A 23,181-nucleotide genomic window follows, 5' to 3' on the forward strand; every position below is an offset into this window, starting at 1 on the left:
TTACATGTACCTAACAAAACACTCATGCACACAAGGTCCAAGTGACTGGGATTCGTCTCTGAATATCAGATTTTTCCCAAGGATGTAGGATATTAGAAGTATTATATTATTATTAATAATAAAAATATATATTATTATTATATTTATATGTACGTAATAACAACACAACACACATGCACACGAAGTCCAAGAATCTGGGATTCGTCACTGAATATTGGATTCTTCCCAAGGGTGTAGGATATTAGAAGTATTATTAGGTATTATTAGGAAGGGATTGGAGGGCATTGACCTTGAGTTTTGGAGTTGTAGTTCACCTAGATCCAGAGAGTACAGTGGACTCAAACAATGAAGGATATCGACCAAACTTGGCATGAATACTCCATATGTCCAAATATTAACACAGACAGTTTGGTCGAAATAGACCTTGACATTTGGGAGTTGTAGTTACTGGGAGTTGTAGTTATCTACTATGTAAATATATAGTTCACCTACAATCAAAGCACATTGTGAACGCCGCCAACGATAGAATTGGGCCAAATTTCCCACACAGAACCCTCATGACCAACAGAAAATACTGTGTTTTCTGGTGGTCTTTGGTGACCCTTCTGACACCTCCTTGTGACCCTCCAGGGATCTTGACCCCCAGGTTGAGAAATGCTGCCTATGGCCATCCAGTCCAACTCCCTTCTTCATCAGGGCAAGAAAACATAATCAGCGCCTTCCTAACAAAGAGCCATCCAGCCATAGAAATAGAAATAGAGAGAGATATGATTCACACACAGAGATATAGTATCATAGAATTAAAAGGGACCCCTAAATAAGGACAATTATATGTTGCATGTTCCAGAGTAGGCAAACCAGACACTCTCCACAGCAACACTGACAAAGAAACAGCAAGAAATACTGTTTACCCACAAGCAGAAAGACATTACATATATTAGAAACCAACACTTTCTCATTACTTTATTTTCCAGATCAACAGATTGAGCCACAGCAACGCCTGGCAGGGGACGGCTAGTCTATATATATAAAAATGCTCTGTGCATAATGAGTACCTTAAAAACAAAAGAACCAATGAACGAAATCATACCAAATTTGGCAACAAAACATCTCACAACACAAGGAGTGACCATCTCTCAAAAATTATGATTTTATCATTTGGGAGTTGTAGTTGCTGGGATTTATAGTTCACCTACAATCAAAGAGCATTCTGAACTCCACCAATGATGGAATTGAACCGAATTTGGCGACAGTTCTCCCATGACCAACAGAAAATACTGGAAGAGTTTGGTGGGCAGTGTCCTTTGGTTTTGGAGTTGTAGTTCACCTACATCCAGAGATCACTGTGGACTCAAACAATGATGGTTCTGGACCAAACTTGTCACAAGCACTCAATACACCCAAATATGAACACAGATGGAGTTTGGGGGAAATAGACCTTGACATTTGCGAGTTGTAGTTACTGGGATTTATAGTTCACCTACAATCAAAGAACATTCTGAACTTCATGAACGATGGAATTGAACCAAATTTCCTACATATAACTCCCATGACTAACAGAAGATACTGGAAGGGTTTGGTGGTTATTGACCTTGAGTTTTGGAATGTTAGTTCACCTACATCTAGGGAGCTGGAGGAGGGCTTTTGGTGGGAGGATTTGCTGTTTGTTTCCAAAAAGGAAGAGAAGGACAGGCAGAGAGATCTTCAGCCTTCTCTGCCGAAGGGGTTCCTCAGACCATTAGAAATATGTGTTTTATGACTGTCTTTGGCGACCCCTCTGTAACGTCCCCACAACCCCTCAGGGGTCCCAACCTTCAGGTTGAGAAACATTGCCTTAGTCTATACTAAGCTAACTACAAAGTTCACCTACAATCAGAGCATTCTGAACCCCACCAACGACAGAATTGGGGCAAACTTTCCACACAGAACGCTCATGACCATCAGAAAATACTTAAGGCCATCCAGTCCAACTCCCTTTACCAGGGCGAGAAAACACAGTCAAAGCCCTCCTGACAAAGAGCCATCCAGCCATAGATTAGATAGATAGATAGATAGATAGATAGATAGATAGATAGACAGATAGACAGACAGACAGATAGATAGATATGATTCACACACACAGAGATATAGTATCATAGATTTGAAAGGGACCCCTAAAGAAGGACAATTATGTGTTGCATATTCCAGAGTAGGCAAACCAGACAATCTCCACATCAACAATATCCAAGAAACAGCAAGAAATACTGTTTACCCACAAGCATAAAGAAATTACATAAATTAGAAACCAACACTTTTTCATTACTTTATATTCCAGATCACCAGACTGGGCCACAGCAACGCCTGGCAGGGGACGGCTAGTATATTATAAGTGTATCTGGCACTCCTAGAAGGCGTAAGGTTTTGTCCCGAGAAAGCCCCATTCCCTTGTTCAGCCTTGCAAGAGAAATGCTGATCCCCAACATAAGGATTGCCTTGTCTCTGGCGTCTGGCGCTCGCTCCGTGCTTTTGGCCAAAGCGCCTTCATTGCACTGGAATCCCTTTCTTTCCCTTGTTAATCGCCCCTTTTTCTCTCCCTCCTTAAACCTCTGTTACTTCTTCTAACAAGATTTATCCTACTAATTCCTTCCCTGGCGCAGAAAGGTTGGAAAGGTTTTTTCAAAATCCTCATGATGGATTTTCTGATTAGGACAAGAGTGAACACAAGGCGCCTGGCTTAGAGAACTCAGGCCAGAGGGACAAACGGCAACAGAAAAAACCAAACCCCACACCCTGATGATAAATAACCCTTTCCAAAAGCTTATAGGATGCCGAGGGTCGAAATGTACTGTTCAGGGTAAATAAAGCAGAGGTGGATTTCTCTCTCTCAGAAGCAAACAAACAAACACACCTCCTTTTCAAGATCCTCAGAGGATGGCTGCTTGGTTGGGAAAAGAAGTCTAGTGACCGCATTGCTGTGTACGAACCCACACGATCTCTTCGATCATCCGGAGAGGCCCTGCTCGCGCTCCTGCCTCCCTTGCAGGCGCAATTGGTGGGGACAAGGGAGAGAGCCTTCTCGGTGGTGGCCCCCGACTCTGGAACTCACTTCCAAAGGACATCAGGCATGCCCCAACATTGGCAGTATTTAGGACAATGATAAGCAACCTTTTGAGCTTGGTGTGTCAATACTCGCCAAAAAACCGAGCATAACTCAAGTGGGGTGTCACTTCGAGAAAAAACCCATACTTTCATGATATAGTTTAATAACAAAAATATATTATTGTAATATATAACTGTATTTAATAAACCAAAAACTAATTATTTAACTTACCTGCTTTTTCTATAATGCCATATATCTTGGCATTATAGAAAAATGCTGGTGTAGGAGCCGAGGATGAAATGTCTTTCTTGGGATGCGGCCCCATCTTCTCTGTATGCGGCCGCATGCGGCTGTGTGTCATCGAAAATGGCTATGCGTGTCAGTGCTGACACACATGTCATAGGTTCGCCATCATGGATTTAGGAGGAGGCTGAAAACGTGGCTGTTCCAGTGTGCCTTCCCGGAATAAAGAAGTAATTCCCAGCAAAATGTCCTTACGAATGCACTTTAACTACTGGATCGCGTTGGACTGCGCCCCTCACTTCTTTAAAACCCTCCTACCAGATATATTCTATCTTGTTCATGCCCAGCGTTAATTTTTTAAATTTTAATACTGTTACATTTGGCCTGGCCATAGGTTTTTAAATCTTTGTGTATTATTGTTATATGAGATTTATATTAATTTGTATTGCATTGTATTGTTTTGTTTATTGCTTTTCTGTTTTATTGATGTGTTGTTCGGCTTGGTCTCATGTAAGCCGCTCCGAGTCCCTTGGGGAGATGGTGGCGGGGTATAAATAAAGTATTATTATTATTATTAGTAGTAGTAGTAGTAGTATTATAATATAAACTACCCAGTTAAGATCTACAGAGACACTCGCTGGAACACCCCAGCAAGCAAGAGTCCAAAAGTGGCAGGCTCAAACCCAGAACCTCAATCAGTGGCTGATACCAAATGAGAGACTCCCCCTTGGGTACACAGAAAACTGGACGACTTGGAAGGTGCTGAACAGACTGTGCTCTGGCACCACGAGATGCAGAGCCAACCTTCAGAAATGGGGCTACAAAGTGGAATCCTCAACATGCGAGTGCGGAGAATAACAAACCATGGACCATCTATCACAATGCAGCCTGAGCCCTCATATCTGTTTTGAAAATCTGGATTATATAGCAGTGTAGACCCATATTATCTGCTTTGATAATCTGTGTTATATGGCAGTGTAAACCCATATTATCTGATTTTATAATCTGGATGATGTAGTAGTGTAGACTCATATAATCTGCTATGAACTGGATTATATGGCAGTGTAGACTAATATTATCTGCTTTGATAATCTGTACTATATGGCAGTGTAGACTCACACAGACTCATAGTGGAAGACGATTAGTCTATCACTGTTTCTGCCTTTACTGATGGGAGCATCTTTCAGACGACACGACTCTGTTCCTAATAGGTTTCTATGGCTGAGCGGGGATTCGAACTCAACACTCATTTGTGCGTCCTTTATATTTAGAAGAATAGTTCAAAGACATTCAACAAAGACAGACCAAGGGGAAATTTCCTTTTGTGCCTTTGCCAAGACAAAAATAATAAATGTTTCTTTTAGAAGTTCCTCAATTTAGGGACAAAAGAACATGAAAGGTGCCGCCGGGTTTATTGGCCTTATTGCTGCTCTGTTCTCCAAAGGCATCTAAAAAAAGAATACAAGTGCCTTTATGATCAACTTCCTTTTGAGGTACAAGAAGCCCTCAGGAGCAACGTTTATTCTAGACTACAACTCCCAACATTCCCACCGTCCAGGTGGATTTGCAGCCCCAAAAAGCAATCTTTCCAAAATGGGAATTGTAAAGGAAATCCATCTCAGTCATTCCAGATTTAACAAAATATTGTCGTCTGGTTAGGCATCATCAGCCCTCTTTGGCAGAGCTTGAAAAACTACAATTCCCAGCACTTATTCTACAATAGTAGCTGCACTACTAAGTCGCCATCTACACTGCCATATAATGCAGATCTGCTTTGAACTAGATTATATGGAAGTGTAGGCTCAAGTAATCTGGATTCAGAAACTGGATGATATAGCAGTGTAGACTCAAATAATCTGGATTCCGAAAGTGGATTACATAGCAGCGTAGGTTCAAATAATCTGGATTCAGAAACTGGATTATATGGCAGTGTAGACTCAAATAATATGGATTTAGAAAGTGGATTATATGGCAATGAAGACTCAAATAATCTGGATCAAGAAAGTGGATTATATGGCAGTGTAGACTCAAATAATCTGGATCCAGAAATCGGATTATATGGCAGTGTAGACTCAAATAATCTGGATTCAGAAAGTGGATTATATGGCAGTGTAAACACAATCTGCATTCAGAAACTAGATTATATGGCAGTGTAGACTCAAATAATCTGGATTCAGAAAGTGGATTATATGGCAGTGTAAACACAAACAATCTGCATTCAGAAACTAGATTATATGGCAGTGTAGACTCAAATAATCTGGATTCAGAAAGTGGTTTATATGGCAGTGTAAGCACAAATAATCTGCATTCAGATACTAGATTATATGGCAGTGTAGACTCAAATAATCTGCATTCAAAAAGTGGATTATATGGTGTGTAGACTCAAACAATCTGCATTCAGAGGCTGGATTACATGGCAGTGTAGGCTCAAATAATCTGGATTCAGAAATTGGATTATATGGCAGTGTAGGTTCAAATCATCTGCATTCATAAACTGGATAATAGGGCAGTGTAGGCTCAAATAATCTGGATTCAGAAAGTGGATTATATGGCAGTGTAGACTCAAATAATCTGCATTCAGAAAGTGGATTATATGGCAGTGCAGACTCAAAAAATCTGGATTCAGAAAGTGGTTTATATGGCCGTAGGCTCAAATAACCTGGAATCAGAAAGTGGATTATATGGCAGTGTAGGCTCAAGTAATATGGATTCAGAAACTGGATAATATGGAAGCGAGAGATTTGTTTGGGAGGGGCTCTTCAAAATCAAGCAGAGGAGAGAGAAAGAGGAAAGAGAAGGAAGAGGAAAGAATAGGAAAAAGAGCAGGCAGGCAGGCAGGCAGGCAGGCAGGCAGGCAGGAAGGAAGGAAGGAAGGAAGGAAGGAAGGAAGGAAGGGGCGGCGGGAGGGGAAAAGGACCTTTTAGCATCACAAGGTCCAGAGCGTTAGGAGGAACCAAAGACAATTAACAAAGCCTGCTTCTATTCTTTAAAATGCCCAAACATTCCTCCTTTTGAAAGAACTTTCACGTTGCCAAACTGCAAGGAGTGGGGAGCTGACTTCGTAACTGACCCAATTTTCCCCATACACACACACATATATCTATCGTTATTAAACACATCAGTAACAATAATATATAAATAATACATGGCGCCTCTGGTGCCACAACAGGTTAAACCGCTGAGCTGAACTTGCTGACCAGAAGGTCAGTGGTTTGAATCCGGAGAGCAGGGTGAGCTCCTGCTGTTAGGTCCAGCTTCTGCCACGCTAGCAGTTCCAAAACACGCAAATGTGAGTAGATCAGTAGGTACCGCTCCGGCGGGAAGGTAAGGGCACTCTGCATGGCCGCATGACCTTGGAGGCATCTACACACAATGCCGGCTCTTTGGCTTAGAAATGGAAATGAGCACCAACCCCCAGAGTCGGATACAACTAGACTTAACGTCAAGGGGAAAACTTTACCTATATAAAAACATACATATATATGCATATAATATTTATGCTCCATTTTCCTTTCTTAAATGGAGCTCAACAGCCTGAACCCTATTTCTGTACTTCTATATTATTATTATTATTATTATTATTATTATTATTATTATTAAGCATCTGTCTTACATAACTTCCCACTGTTTTTAATTGTGTTGTCTATTGATAATGTTGTATATTTTTATTGTATATGTTTTTTATTTTTAATTGCCTGTTTTGTTGTTTATTGCCTGTATTGTTGTATTTGGGCTCGGCTTCATGTAAGCCGCACCGAGTCCCTTGGGGAGATGGTAGCGGGGTACAAATAAAGTATTGTTATTTATTTTATTTATTTATTTTATTTCCGGCACTTATACCCCGCCCTTCTCACCCCCAAGGGGGGACTCAGGGCGGCTTACACAACGAGGCACCATTCCGCGCCCATACAATTACAGTTATACAAAATGACAATCATAATTGAAACAATTAAAACAGTTATCATAGATAAAACCACAATGCAATTAACAATCAATAACACAACATATAGAACAATTCACGTGTTCAGCAGTCATCTTTCCGGGTTCCAGATCCCATTCCATTATACCTTTCCTAGATAGTGTCAATTCTTTACCTGCTCATTTGACCAAACGCTTGGTCCCACATCCATGTTTTGAGTTTTCTCCTAAAGGAGAGGAGTGAGGTCGCTGTTCTGATTTCCCCAGGGAGCGAGTTCCACAGGCAGGGGCCGCCACCAAGAAGGCCCTGCTCCTCGTCCCCGCCAACCTCACTTGTGACACTGGCGGGGTCGAGAGCAGGGCCTCCCCGGCCGATCTTAATCTCCGGGGTGGGACGTAAAGGGAGATCCGTTCGGACAAATACACTGGGCCAGAGCCGTATAAGGTTTTGTAGGTCAAAACCAGCATTTTGAATTGTGCTTGGAATTGGATCGGCAGCCAGTGGAGCTGACACAACAGGGGGGTGGTATGCTCCCTGTATGCCACTCCGGTGAGCAATCTGGCTGCCTCTCGCTGAACTAGTTGAAGTTTCCGAGCAGTCTTCAAAGGCAACCCCACGTAGAGTGCATTGCAGTAATCTAATCGGGATGTAACAAGAGCGTGGCCCACCGTGGCCAGATCCGACTTCCCAAGGTACGGGAAGTATTATTATTATTATTATTATTATTATTATTATATGCAATTAATTGATTTATTGATTTCCAGGCTCCTTTCAACACCAAAGGTAACTTGCAAAACAAAACAAATCTATTTATTGATTTTACTGCAATTGAAAGTATCCAAGAAGATGCAAAGATAGCTTGCAAGACGGAAAAAAAGCAAATCTACCTTATTTATCTTAATCATAAAATCATAACCCCCTTTGAAGAGGCAAAGTCAGCATGGAAAACAAAACAAATGCAGACCTATATATGTAATGAACAGTTTCCTAGAGGATCGGCATTGTTTTTTAATGATGAGAGCCACTTTGCATCTCAATCAAGAGAATAATAATAATAATAATAATAATAATAATAATAATAATACAGAGTTATCACCCTTGCAGTGAAAAACAAAATCTCCCAAAAGATCGATGATAGTCCAGCAATAAAATACCACTAAGAAGCAGTCCTGCGCACAGCTAGGAAAAGTTACTTTTGAGGGAGGACTACAACTCCCATTCTCCCAAGATAGTTGAGGGATCCTGGGATGTGGAGTCCCTTGTGTAAGTTTTTATTCTCTGCAATATTGCCTTGCAAAGAGGAGGATTCCAAGAGGACAGGAGAGGGCGCATGCTCCTTGCTAATGATGCACATGCGCCAATGCTCACACTCAGGCATGTTATTTCACACCAAGCCCTCCCTGGGCGAAAAGACACACAAATGACACGACCCAGGAAAGGCCGCAACAGCAGCGCTGCCAGATCCCCGATGAATGAGCGGTCGGCTCAGCTGCAAACAAGGTCCGGTTGGAAAGGGCTCAGAGAGATCAGCCGAACCACTGAATGGCAAAGTCAAAAGGGATCCCCAGAGACCATCTAGTCCAGTGGTTTTCAACGTAGGGTCCCCAGATGTTTTTGGCCTACAACTCCCAGAAATCCCAACCAGTTTACCAGCTGTTAGGATTTCTGGGAGTTGTAGGCCAAAACACCCAGGGACCCACAGGTTGAGAACCACTGATCTAGTCCATCTTGATGCCTTGCTTACAATATGCTTAGGTGCAAATGGAAGAAATGAGGAGTTGAAAGGGTTCAAGGAGATGAGCTGAACCAGTGAACTGCAGTTAGAAGGAATGCCAGAAGCCTTCCAGTCCAACCCCCAGAGGCCACCTAACCCATGGCAGCCAGACTACTAACTGGTGCGAATTACAGGGAGCGGACGACCCCCCTGTTTATTTTCCAGTCCCAATTCAAGGTTTAGGTTCTTACCTACAAAGCTCTGAACGATTTGGGACTTGCCTACCTTCATGACCGCATTTCCTTTTACAAACCTACACGATCCCTTTGATCTTCCAGAGAGGCCCTTCTTTTGCTCCCACCCTCATCGCAAGTGCAACTTGTGGTGATGAGGGAGAGGGCCTTCTCTGTGGTGGCCCCTCGGCTCTGGAACTCGCTCCCTAGAGAAATTAGGCAAGCTCCCACCCTGGCAGTATTTAGGAAGAGCTTGAAAACTTGGTTGTTCCAGTGTGCTTTCAATGACTGAATGAACAATAATCCCTGACCTGACCAAGCCCTGCAAAAATGCCCTCAGAAGCACTTTATTTACCTACTAGTGCAATTAATTCCTATTTTCATCCCCCGGATCCCCTATTCAGATAACTACATTGCTCTCTCACCCAGTGTTTTTAAAATTTTAATCTTTGCAACCGGCCCTGCCCACTATGATCAATTTTTTTCTTTCTCTTTTTTGTGTTCAATTATTGCAATTTTATATTGTTTGTTGTGCTTATTTATATTGTTTCTTGTATTTTATTTTTTTCTTTATTTTACTGTTTTATTCCTATGTTGTATATTTGTATTGCTGTATTGTTGGGCTTGGCCTCAAGTAAGCCGCCCCGAGTCCCCTTGGGGAGATGGTGGTGGGGTAAAAATAAAGATGATGATGATGATGATGATGATGATTATTATTATTATTATTATTATCATCTAGCCCCCCTACCCCCCCTTATATTTTACTGTTGTATTCCTATGTTGTATATTTGTATTGCTGTATTGTTGGGCTTGGCCTCATGTAAGCCGCCCCGAGTCCCCTTGGGGAGATGGTGGCGGGGTAAAAATAAAGTTGTTGTTGTTGTCATTATTATTATTATTATTATCTAGCCCCCCCCCCCACACACACACAAACACACACAAACACCCTGCCTTGCTGACGGTATCATCAGGTGCAAATGGAAGAAAAAATGGAAACTGGAAAGGCTTCAATGAGATGAGCTGAACCAAAGAACAGCAATCAAAGGGGATCTCCAGAGGCCATCTAGTCCACCACCCTGCCTTACTTGCAAATGTAATGGAAGACTGGATGGGTTGCAAAGGTTGAGAGTGAAAAGCTGAACCTGTGAACTGCAAAAGGACCTCCTGAGGCCATGTAATCCACCGCTCTGTCTTGTTTGCAATATCGTCAGGTGCAAATGGAAGAAAGGATAGAAGTTGGAAAGTGGTTAATGAGATGAACTGAACCACTGAACGGAAGAGTCGAAAGGGACCCCCAGAGGCCATCTAGTCCATCCTCATGCCTTACTTGCAATATGCTCTGGTGCAAATGGAGGAAATAAGCTGAGATAAATAATAATAATGTATTGTCGAAGGCTTTCATGGCCGGAATCACTGGGTTGTTGTAGGTTTTTTTCGGGCTATTTTTTCGGGCACCTCTCAAGAAACGTTTGCCCCAGGCACAGTCAGGCCATTGTATGCTAATCAAGGTGGTTAGCTGAAACATTCACACCTAGCTCCAGCAGAGAAGAGTCCTTTGTCTCACCCTGGTCATTCCACAGATATATAAATCCCTTCTGCCTAGTTCCAACAGACCTCACTACCTCTGAGGATGCTTACCATAGATGCAGGCGAAACGTCAGGAGAGAATGCTTCTAGACCATGGCCATATAGCCCGAAAAAACCTACAACAACCCAATAATAATAATAGTAATAATAATAAAACTTTATTTATACCCTGCTCCATCTCTCCCAGGGGGACTCGGTGTGGCTTACATGAGGCCACACCCAACAATACAGTAAACACAATATAACACAAAAGAATAGCAGAAAATAAAAAAATAAAATACATAAGATGCAAAACCAATATAAATAAACGACACAGCAATATAAAATCAAACATTAAAACACAAATGGTCACACTGGATAGGGCCAATTCAAAGATAAAATTTTAAAACACTGGGAGATAGGACAATGTAACATATCAGGGAGGGCATCCGGGGATGAGGAAGGACTTAATTGCACGAACCATAAAATAAAGTGCTTCTGAGGTCATTTTATGCAAAGTTTGGTTAGGGAGTATCTTACATTCAATCACTGAAGGCACGTTGGAATAACCAGGTTTTCAGGTTCCTCCTGAAGATTGCCAGCATGGGGGCTTGCCTAATGTCTCTGGGGAATGAATACCAGAGCCGGGGGGCCACCACAGAGAAGGCCCTCTCCCTTGTCCCAACAAGTCGCACTTTCGATGCAGGCGGGAGTGAGAGAAGGGCCTCTCTGGAAGATCGAAGAGGTCGTGTGGGTTCGTAGATAGAAATGTGGTCGCGCATGTAGGCCAAACCATACAGGGCTTTGTAGGTCAAGACCTGCACCTTGAATTGGGCCCGGAAAATAAACGGCAGCCCGTGGAGCTCCTTAAACAGGAGGGTTGACCGCTCTCTGTAATTTGCACCAGTTAATAATCTGGCTGGAGATAAGCTGAACCAGAAAACTGCAGTCAAAAGGGACCCCCCAGAGCACATCCAGTAGGATTGCAATGGAAATTGGTTTAGAGTTGGTGTGTTAAAGATCACAAGGGGGACTAAATACAGGGTGTACCAAACGTCAACATAAAGGGAGGAAATGGGAAATTGTAGCTACTGTAATTTACAAAATATTCATTCCACAATATTCTCTTATGTGAAAGTGTACCTGAAAGTATTTTAAAAAAATTAAAATAATATTAAAATAAAATATACCAAAATACCGAATTTGAAGGTACATTACATTGATATAGTATGAACTGCCATAGGAGTTGTAGTTTGCACTTAAAGTCCTCGTGAAACTACAACTCCCAGGAATTGATAGCATTGGGCCATGTCAGTTAAAAGCGGTGCCGAACTGCATTCGTTCTACAGTATAGAAGCACCCCGAGACCTCAGTTCAAATCTGGATTCAGCTACAAAGCACCTTCAATCATCTCTGACCGCTCCCTCCTTTGGCCAACCCACTCCATTTAAACGTCCTGCTCCTATTTTATCTCATCATAGTCTGTTAATTGTTTATTTTTATTTGGAATATGTGGCCCGCCCATTGTTATCTCTATCGTGATTGTGTCTATTGGAATTTTTATTTTATTTTATTATTATTACTATTATTTTATTATTATTATTAATGTCATTTTGATAATGTTGTCTGTTGTATATGTTTTGATTTTATTGCTGTATTATGTTGTCCGGGCTTGGCCCCATTTAAGCCGCTCCGAGTCCCCATCGGGGAGATGGTGGCGGGATAGAAATAAAGTTTATTATTGTCGAAGGCTTTCATGGCCGGATTCACTGGGTTGTTGTAGGTTTTTTTGGGCTGTATGGCCATGGTCTAGAGACATTCTCTCCTGACGTTTCGCCTGCATCTATGGCAAGCATCCTCAGAGATAGTGAGGGATGCTTGCCATAGATGCAGGCAAAACGTCAGGAGAGAATGCCTCTAGACCATGGCCATACAGCCCGACAAAACCTACAACAACCCAAAGATTATTATTATTATTATTATTATTATTATTATTATTATTACTTTGCAGGGCTGTTAGGGATAAAAATACACTATCCTTTTGGACGTTTAGATCCAGTAGAAACAAAGTGAAAGTCTTATAACAGCCTGGCACTTTTAGTCATGGCCCTAATGGTCTTTTGGAACTAATTTTGCAACGATTTCATTTGGAAACGCAGGAAAAGAGGGGCAGACTCACGCGTTCCCAGCTGCACGAAGCCCAGGATGATGATCAAGGTCAAGGCCAGGAGTTTGGCGGCTGCAAAAGCATCTTGGACCCGGGTTGCTGCTTTGACGCTGTAGCAATTGACGGCCGTCAGCAAGACTGGAAAGGAAATATAAACAAAGAGAGAATACATCAGTTATTCCCCAAATTCGATGCTTTGCAGTCATTCCCATCCATATATCGTATTTAAGCCCAGGTCTGAAGGCTCTCTATTTGCATATATGAGGCTCTCAAGTGATGCCAGCCTTAATGTACACTAAACAGTTGACCCTCCAATATATGTAGTTTTGATTTTTGCAGATTTGACTATCAACACATTCGACCCCTTGGGTCCACCATTGCAATTCTGTGGCTAACTTCAGACCGAGTTGTGTTGCAGGATCTAAACAGGAAAAAAAACTAACAAACTTTTCACTTGTGAGAATCGGGCTTTGGGTTTCATCTCCCATCATCCTGTGACAGCTATTGGCTGCTGGGAGTTGCAATCCAACCCTAGGGCGAGACCGATTGCAACCAAAACCAAATACAGCAACCTTAGGGCCTTTCCACACAGCCATATAACCCAGAATATCAAGACAGATAACCCACAGTATCTGCTCTGAACTGGTTTATCGGAGTCCACACTGCTATATAATCCAGTTTAATGTGGATTTTATATAGTTGTGTGGAAGGGGCCTGAGATGATATCAACAGTGAACTCATATGGCTCAATCAATGCTATGGGATCATAGGATTTGTAGGGTTTTTTTAGAAGGTCTTTAAAATAGTCTTCTCTGCTAAATAATAGTGTTGGTGCTTCAGCAAACTGCAATAATCTATATCTATATCACTAATAAAAGTGGAAATATGTATGTACTGTTAGAAATATTAAAAATCAACTAGGTATTTTAGTGTTGTTCACCTCAGTGTGAGAGGCATCAGTCTGAGAGAGCCCTCAGTGGGAGAAAGACTTCAGTGTGCCTGTAGCTTAGTAGGCCTTAGTGTGAAGTAGGCCGTAGTGTTAGTTCGCCTCAGCGTGGGAGGTATCAGTCTGAGAGAACCTTCAGTGGGAGAAGGCCTCAGTGGGAGAAAGACTTCAGTGTGCCTGTAGCTTAGTAGGCCTAAGTGTTAGTTCACCTCAGTGTGAGAGGCGTCAGTCTGAGAGAGCCCTCAGTGGGAGAAGGCCTCAGTGTGAGATAGGCCTCAGTGTTGATAGGCCTCAGTATGAGAAGGCCTCCGGTGTGAAGGATGCTGTATGTAAAGCTACTGTGTGAAGCTCCAGAGTAAAGTTTGAACTTTAGAAAAGGAAACTTTTTTTGTAAATAGTGCAACTATATTATTTTACTACAAAGGAAAGCCTTCTATGGAAGAAATAACATTGGTCTGTGTGTTTTTGTTCTCTTTATCACTTTTGGCTACTGGTGCTGGATCACGCTTGCTGCTAAGAAGTTACTCTGCTATATGTTTATGGGAAGGGACTTTGTGCTGGATCATGCTTGCTGCTAAGAAGTTACTCTGCTATAAGTTTACGGGAAGGGACTTTGAGAGGTGTCAGTCTGAGAGAGCCCTCAGTGGGAGAAGGCCTCAGTGGGAGAAAGACTTCAGTGTGACATAGGCCTCAGTGTTGGTAGGCCTCAGTATGAGAAGGCCTCCAGTGTGAAGCTCCAGTGTGAAGGATGCTGTATGTAAAGCTACTGTGTGAAGCTCCAGAGTAAAGTTAGAACTTTGGAAAAGGAAACTTTTTTTGTAAATAGTGCAACCATATAATTTTACTACAAAGGAAAGCCTTCTATGGAAGAAATAACACTGGTCTCTGTGTTTTTGTTCTCTTTACCACTTTTGGCTACTGGTGCTGGATCACGCTTGCTGCTAATAAGTTATTCTGCTATACATTTATGGGAAGGGACTTTGTGTTGGATCACGCTTGCTGCTAAGAAGTTACTCTGCTATAAGTTTATGGGAAGGGACTTTGTGTTGGATCACACTTGCTGCTAAGAAGTTACTCTGCTATACATTTATGGGAAGGGACTTTGTGTTGGATCACGCTTGCTGCTAATAAGTTACTCTGTTATACGTTTATGGGAAGGGACTTTTGTGAATAAGACTACTGTTGGGCACATTTGGGCATATTGAGTATTGGTGTAGAGTTTGGTCCAGATCCATCATTGTTTGTGGCCACAGTGATCTCTGGATGTAGGTGAACTACAACTCCAAAAGCAAAGGACACTGCCCACCAAACCCTTCCAGTATTTTCTGTTGGTCATGGAAGAACTGTGTGCCAATTTTGGTTCAATTCCATCGTTGGTGGGGTCCAGAATGTTCTTTGATTGTAGGTGAACTATAAATCCCAGCAAATAATAATAATAATAATAATAATAATATCTGTGTCTCTGCAGTGTAGAAGGAAAATGAGAGAGCACAGCAGACCTATGGATGCCTGCCACAGATGCAGGTGAAACGTCAGGAGGGAATGCTTCTGGAACATGGCCAGACAACCCGGAAAACTCACAACAACCGAGTGAAAGCCATGAAAGCCTTCGACAACACAATAAAACAGCAGTTAAATTAATTGGTGCCAAATTGCATCGGTTCTATAGTGTAACTGCACCCCAGCTCTCTAGGCTTTGAAACATGGAGACGTTGCATCATTCGGTGTGCCGGATCGTATTTTCTTTGCTCTTTTAAGAAAGGTTTCAAAGCCGTCTTTCCGGTTTCTGATGCAATTCTGTGTATGAATGTCGATGGCTAACGAAACACACAACTGATGTCTGGAAGGTTGCTCAGGTTTTCCCCTCCTCTCACCCCCGCAATGAAGAGTGAATGAATGAATACGAGAGTGATTCAACTTCCTCCTTTGGGTGGCAAAAGGCTCAACGGCTGGCTGGCTGGCTGGCGGAGCAATAAGGAAGGGCCATTGCATCATCCATGCGTTGCTCTCGCTAATCCTTTGCATACAACGCCGTGCCCGATTATGCAGGAGGCGGGGGCAAAAGAGGCAGCAGATGCTTCAGAAGTCTCCCTGCATTAAGCAGATAGATGAGCAAGTAAACATCACCATTGCACACTGAGCCGGACTGAGAAAGTTGGGACCCGGATTTTGGAGTGAAGCATTGTTTGCACACTGGGTTCGAATTCTCACTTGGAAACTCAGGCTAGATGGACACTGCCATATAAAATCCAGATTATCTGCTTTGAACTGCATTATATGGCAGTGTTGATGCATCTAATCCAGTTCAAAGCAGGTCATGTGCATTATTATGCTTCGATAACACGATGTAACACAGTTTTTGTTCCTGGTTTTTAAATGTCATTTCCTAATCGGTTCTATTATAAAAACATAGGAAAAGTGTATTAAATCTATATAAATAAAAATGTAATGTTCGTTTGTAGGATTAACAGAACTCAAAAACCAGTGGGCGAATTGACACCAAATTTGGATGGCATACACCTAACAACCCAATGTATGTCCTTCACTCAATTTTTTTTTGTCATTTGGGAGTTGTAGTTCTTGGGATTTATAGTTCACCTACAATCAAAGATCATTCCGAACTCCACCAATTATGGAATTGAACCAAAGGTGACACACAAGATAACCATGACCAACAGAAAACACTAGAAGGGTTTAGTGGGCATTCACCTTGAGTTTGGGAGTTGTAGTTCACCTACATCCAGAGAGCACTGTGGACTCAAACAATGATGGATCTGGACCAAACTTGGCACGAATATTCCATATGCCCAAATAATAACACAGATGGAGTGTGGGGGGAAATAGACCTCGACATTTGGGAGTTGTAGTTACTGGGATTTATAGTTCACCTACAATCAAAGAGCATTCTGAACCCCACAAATGACAGAATTGGGGCAAATTTCCCACACAGAACCCCCATGACCAACAGAAAATACTTAGGACCATCCAGTCCAACTCTCTTCACCAAGGCAAGAAAATCTAACCAAAGCCCTCCTGACAAAGAGCCATCCAGCCATAGATAGAGATAGATCTATATGATTCACACACAGAGATATAATATCATAGATTTGAAAGGGGCCCCTAAAGAAGGACAACGATATGTTGCATGTTCCAGAGTATGCAACCAGACACTCTCCACATCACCACTGACAAAGAAACCACAAGAAATACTGTTTACCCACAAGCAGAAAGAAATTGCATAGATTAGAAACCATTACTTCATTTTCCAGATCACCAGAGTGGGCCACAGCAACGTGTGGCAGGGGACAGCTAGTAATAATAATAATAGTATTGGTGCAGCATTGAATGTTTGCCTTTTTATGTTGTAAGCCGCCCTGAGTCCCCATGGGCTGATGGGACGGAATATAAATAAAGTTTGTTGTTGTTGTTGCTATATATATGTTTTCATTCTGCCTGTCGACTGATAGAGACCCTATGAATTTCCTAGAGTTTTCTTGGCAGGGAATACAGAGCGGAGGCTTTGGCAGCTCCTTCCTCTGCAGTGCAAAAATGTCCTCAGATGAACCCAGCACCCTGCAATTTGGATATGAATTATGGTTTTGAATGTGAGGATAATTCACAGAGATTTGGGGGGAAAACAACAACAGAATAGGGGAGAAAGGGAGCTCCTGGTGTCAGGATCCTATGTGCATGCTCTTTTTAGATAGAGCTTTTCTGTTTCAAATGGGATTATGGTGGAGAAAGAAATGGCCTGCACCTGACACTTGGCCAATGCTATAAAACATGAATACACTATAATATAATATACTATAATATAATATAGTATATTATAGTATATTGTTTGCATATTTGTATATTTTAAACTGTATGTTGATGCTTCTATGTTAAGCCACTTTGCGTCTCCTGAAGGAGAGATAAAGCAGGGTATAAATATATATACATTCATAATAATAATAATAATAATAATAATAATAATAATAATAAACTTTATTTATACCCCGCCAACATCTCCCCACTGGCGACTCGGAGTGGCTTACATGGGGCCAAGCCCAGACAACATATTACAGCAATAAAATCAAAGCATAAGCAAAAACACAACAATAATATAAAAATACATTAAAATATAATATAATATATTATTAATATATTATTGTTATTATTTGAAACACAACAAGATGAGTCCACAGCAGACACTCTGCTGGCTGTTGTATTGGATCACATGTCGGACACTTCCCAAGTGTCTAGGACTGTGTGATGTATTGGCGAATATTATTATTATTAATAATAATAATAATAACAGTAATATACTAACTTGAGGACCCGATGGTGAGAAAGGCATTGTTTGTTTGTTTTGAAAAAATTGGTAATTATCAGTTTGGTAATGTTTAACGGTCACAGTGGTCGGTGGAAGTGAGTGAAGGTACTGCATGACCCATCATCCGTGTCAAGCTTGGTCAAGATCCATCGTTCGTTTGTTTCACAGTGCTCTCTGGATGTAGGCAAACTACTACTCCGATAAATGAAAGTCCGTTCCCCCCAAACCTGGTCATAGGGTTTCTATGTGCCAAATGTGGACCAGGTCCATTATCGAAAGGGGTCAGAGTGCTCTGCTTTGATGCAGGGTGAACTACAACTTCCATCCTGTTGAGTCAGTCCCCCAAACCCCTCCAGTCTGTTCGGTTGCTGATCAATTCCTCTGTGTTTGCTGTGTGCCATACGAAAGGGCTGAGAGAGGAAGTGGGTGGGGTTATGCAAATTTCACAAGGAACCCTGGGATGCCTGCCTATGGTGAAGGAAATATGTGAAATCTAGGATAAAATTCTCCCCGAATGAAAGCATTCCTTGGTTGATGGGCCATAGTGTTAGGGCGACATGTTCATGGCACTTGCTATAACCTGCAATGTCAGTGGAGGGAGAGCTTTGGAGGTTTCTCAGAACTTGGAACTATAGCCTGTTTGTGGAGGTGGGAGGCTGTCTGTGTACGTGGACACCTCTGCCACATACACTCATACACATTTTCCACTTTTATTATGTGTATAGAAGATAGATAGATGTCCCACGTTCCTCTCCTAAAAGAGACACTGCAAGGATGGAAGCACAGGGCAAATCCATTGATTTTACTCCCCCAGGAGAGTGCTTGCTCATCCATGTCTAACATTTACACAAATGACCAGCCACTGCCAGAAGGGGCAGAGAGTTTCATCTATGTTGACGATCACGCCATCACTGCTCAAGCAGGGAGCTTTGAAATGGTTGAAGCTCTCCAAAGCTTTAGGTGCCCTTACTGCCTATTACAGGGAAAAGCAGGTGATCCCTAATCCATCTAAAATGCAGATGTATGCTTTGCATCTTAAGAACAGGCAAGCATCTCAAGCTCTGAGGAAGACCTGGGAAGGAATGCCACTGGAACATTGCAGCACACCAAAACACCAGGGAGTCACTCTGGACCATGCTCTGGCTTACAAGAAGCACTGCTTGATTATGAAGCAAAAACTGGGTGCTAGAAATAACATAATATGAAAGCTGACTGGCACAACCTGGGGATCATAACCACAGACAATGAAGGCATCTGCCCTTGCACTTTGCTACTCCACTGCAGAATATGCAGTGTGGAACACATCTCACCACGTTAAAAAAGTGGATGTGGCTCTTAATGAGACATGCCGCAATATGGTAGGATGTCTACGCCATACACCGCTGGAGAAATTATACTGTTTAGCCAGTATTGCACCACCTGACATCCGTCGGGAAGTAGCAGGCAGTGATGAAAGGACCAAGGCAGTGACATCTCTGGCCCATCCTCTGTTCGGATGTCAACCAGCATGCCAACACCTTAAAACAAGAAACAGATCTACAGAGATACTCGCAGAAACACTTCAGCAAGCGAGAGTCCAAAAGTGGCAGGCTAAAACCCAATACCTCAATCAGTGGCTGAGACCAGATGGGAGACTCCCTCCCTGGGCAAACAGAAGACTGGGCGACTTGGAAGGCGCTGAACAGACTGTGCTTTGGCACCACGAGATGCAGAGCCAATCTTAAGAAATGGGGCCACAAAGCAGAGTCCACGACATGCGAGTGTGGAGAAGAGCAAACTACAAACCACTGACTAAAATGCAACCTGGCACATGCACAATGGAGGAGCTTCTCACAGCGACACCAGAGGCACTCCAAGTGGCCAGCTTCGCCTCAAAGGACATTTCCCATCATGCCAAGTTTTCAACTTGGTTTGTGTGTTTTTTTAAAAAAATACATCATAACTATATTTTCAATTTGCTTCTGACACGAGAAATAAGTACTTCCATGGGATAATAGCTTGTTTGCAAAATGCAAAGCTTGCAGAGCTTTCTAATCAAGAATCTTGTCCTCTCTAATTTGAAAACGGCAGATCTTGAGACGAGGCTCGGAGAAGACAAACCTCCCAAGGAAGTTCTGCTTTGCAGCAAACGCGTGCTCAAAGCTTCACGCTTGAAAGTGCTGATGCAACATGCAAAACAGTTCTCCCGAACACAAGTCAGATTACAGGGAGAGAACCCTGCGCGCAGGTCAATTTTATCCCGACGGAAATAGAGTTGCCTTATTAAACGGTCTTAAGTGGCAGGGTCAAATCGAGCCCAAGTCGTCTGCTGTTTTAATGAGTGCCTCTACGCTGAGGAATGAATGTGGTTTGACCCCACTTGAAATGCCTCGGCTTAATGCCATGGGATTTTGGTAGTTGTAGTTTGTTGAGGAACCAGCTCTCTTGGACAGAGCGGGCTAAAGAGCTTGAAAACGACAAATCCCAGGATTCCATAGCATTGAGCCATGGCAGTTCAAGTGGGACCAAATTGCATTCATTCTACAGCGTAGATGCACCTTATGACCCTGTCCCAAATGTTTGTGCAATGGCACTTGCTCCTAACTTTATTCCATCCCATCCTACCCTTATCTATCTATCTATCTATCCATCCATTCATCCATCCATCCATCCATCCATCCATCCATCCCACTGTGTCTCAACCTTCCTAATGCCATGACCCCTGAATACAGTTCCTCATGTCGTGGTGACCCCCAAGCATAACATTATTTTTATGAATCGTCATGTAAACATCTGATATGCAGGATGTATTTCCATTCACTGGACCAAATTTGGAACAAATACCCAATATTTATTTATTTATTTATTTATTTATTTCGTGTACTTCCACCCCGCCCTTCTCAACCCCCGAGGGGGGAATCAGGGCGACTTTGAATATTGGTGGGGTTGGATGATTGATTTTGTCATTTGTAACTTGCAGTTGCTGGGATTCATAGTTCACCTACAAGCAAAGAGAATTATGAACTCCACCAACGATGGAATTGAACCACACTTGGCACACAGAACTCCCGTGACCAGCAGAAAATACTGGAAGACTTTGGTGGACATTGACATTGAGTTTTGGAGTTGTAGTTCACCTACATCCAGAGAGCACTGTGGACTCAAACAATGATGGATCTGGACCAAACTTGGCACAAATACTGAATATGACCAAATGTGAACACTGGTGGAGATTGGGGGAAATAGACCTTGACATTTGGGAGTTGTAGTTGCTGAGATATATAGTTCACCTACAATCAAAGAGCATTCTGAACCCAATCAATGATAGAATTGGGCCAAACTTCCCACACACAATCCCCATGACTAACAGAAAATACCGTTTTTTTTATGGTCTTTGAGCCCTTGTGACCCCCCACAGGGGTTACGACCCCCAGGTTGAGAAATATATCCATTCCAATACCTCCCCTCCCGCCTTATGGTGTAATACAGAAAACCACATGCTGACTCCCATTTCTTGCAAAGCTGATCCAAATTCTGCAAATGCTGTCCGCTCCTATTGCTTTCCGTTTCATAGGCATCAACACCCTTCTGAAGAAGCTGCGAACGAAATGCAAACACAAAAGGCGGGTCGGAAATCAGAAGCAGAAGCAAGGGAATGTCCAATGGGCAACGATCTGTGGGTTGCACCATCAACCCACAGCATGCTAACAATGCTGGATCTACATGGCCCTATATGTGGATTACCTGCATCGAACTGGATTGTATCTGTCTACACGGCCCTATAATCCAGTTCAATGTGGTTGAGCTGCATTCTGGAAGTAGTTGATATGACAGTGTATATCCAGCATGTCAACAAGACATGGATTTACACTGTAGGCCAGGCATGGGTCCTTCAGGTGTTTTGGACTTCAACAACCCACCATTCCTAACAGCCTCAGGCCCCTTCTCCCCCCCCCCACCTGCTTAAGCAGAAAAGGAAAGGTAAAAAGGAAAAGGAAAGGGCCTGAGGCTGTTAGGAATGGTGGAAGTTGAAGTCCAAAGCACCTGAAGGACCCAAGTTGGCCCATACCTGGCCTACAGTGTAAATCCACCTCTTCTTGACATGCTGGATCTACACTGCCCTATCCACTTCCAGAATGCAGCAGAACTGCACTGAACTGGCTTATAGGACAGTGTAAACCGATACAATCCAGTTCGATGTAGTTAATCCACATATAGGGCCATGTAGATCCAGCCTTGTTGGTATGCTGTGGATCGATTGTGCAACCAACGATCTTGGCCATAGGACATTCTCTCGCTTCTGCTTCTGATTTCCGACCCGCCTTTTGTGTTTGCATTTCGTTGTTCTTTAGCAGCTTCTTCAGAAGGGTGTCGATGCCTATGAAATGGGAAGTGATAGGAGCGGACAACATTTGCAGAATTTGGATCAGCTTTGCAAGAAAGGGAGTCAGCACATGATTTTCTGTATTACACCAGAATTTGGGGGGGGGGGGGGAGTATTGGAATGGACAGATCAGTATTTCTCAACCTGGGGGTTGGGACCCCTTGGGAGGTCGCGAGGGCGTGTCAGCGAGTTCACCAGAGACCATCAGAAAACACAGTATTTTCTGTTGGTCATGGGGGTTCTGTGTGGGATGTTTGGCCCAATTCTATCATTGATAGGGTTCAGAATGCTCTTTGATTGTAGGTGAACTATAAATCCCAGCAACTACCACTCTCAAATATCAAGATCTATTTTCCCCAAACCCCACCAGTGTTCACATTTGGGCATATTGATGATTTGTGCCAAGTTTGGTCCAGATCCATCATTGTTTGAGTCCACAGTGCTCTCTGGATGTAGGTGAACTACAACTCCAAAACTCAAGATCAATGCCCACCAAAACCTTCCAGTTTTTTTTCTTGGTCAAGGGTGTTCTGTGTGCTAAGTTTGGTTCAATTCCATCGTTGGTGGAGTTCAGAATGCTCTTTGCTTGTAGGTGAACTATAAATCCCAGCAACTGCAAGTCCCAAATGACAACAT

At 42.6% G+C, this 23,181-nt stretch overlaps 1 protein-coding gene across 1 annotated transcript in view; it reads right to left on the reverse strand.

The window, feature by feature from the left end:
* SLC7A5 (solute carrier family 7 member 5) overlaps nt 1-23,181 on the reverse strand; it is an 84,254-nt gene that overhangs the window by 37,122 nt on the left and 23,951 nt on the right. The window contains exon 2 of the mRNA XM_060787801.2: nt 12,934-13,059. Within this exon, the coding sequence (XP_060643784.2) occupies nt 12,934-13,059 (126 nt within the window). The remainder of the gene's footprint in view (nt 1-12,933; nt 13,060-23,181) is intronic.

The sequence above is a fragment of the Anolis sagrei genome, chromosome 8 (assembly GCF_037176765.1).
Source record: "Anolis sagrei isolate rAnoSag1 chromosome 8, rAnoSag1.mat, whole genome shotgun sequence".
Taxonomy (NCBI): Eukaryota; Metazoa; Chordata; class Lepidosauria; order Squamata; family Dactyloidae; genus Anolis; species Anolis sagrei.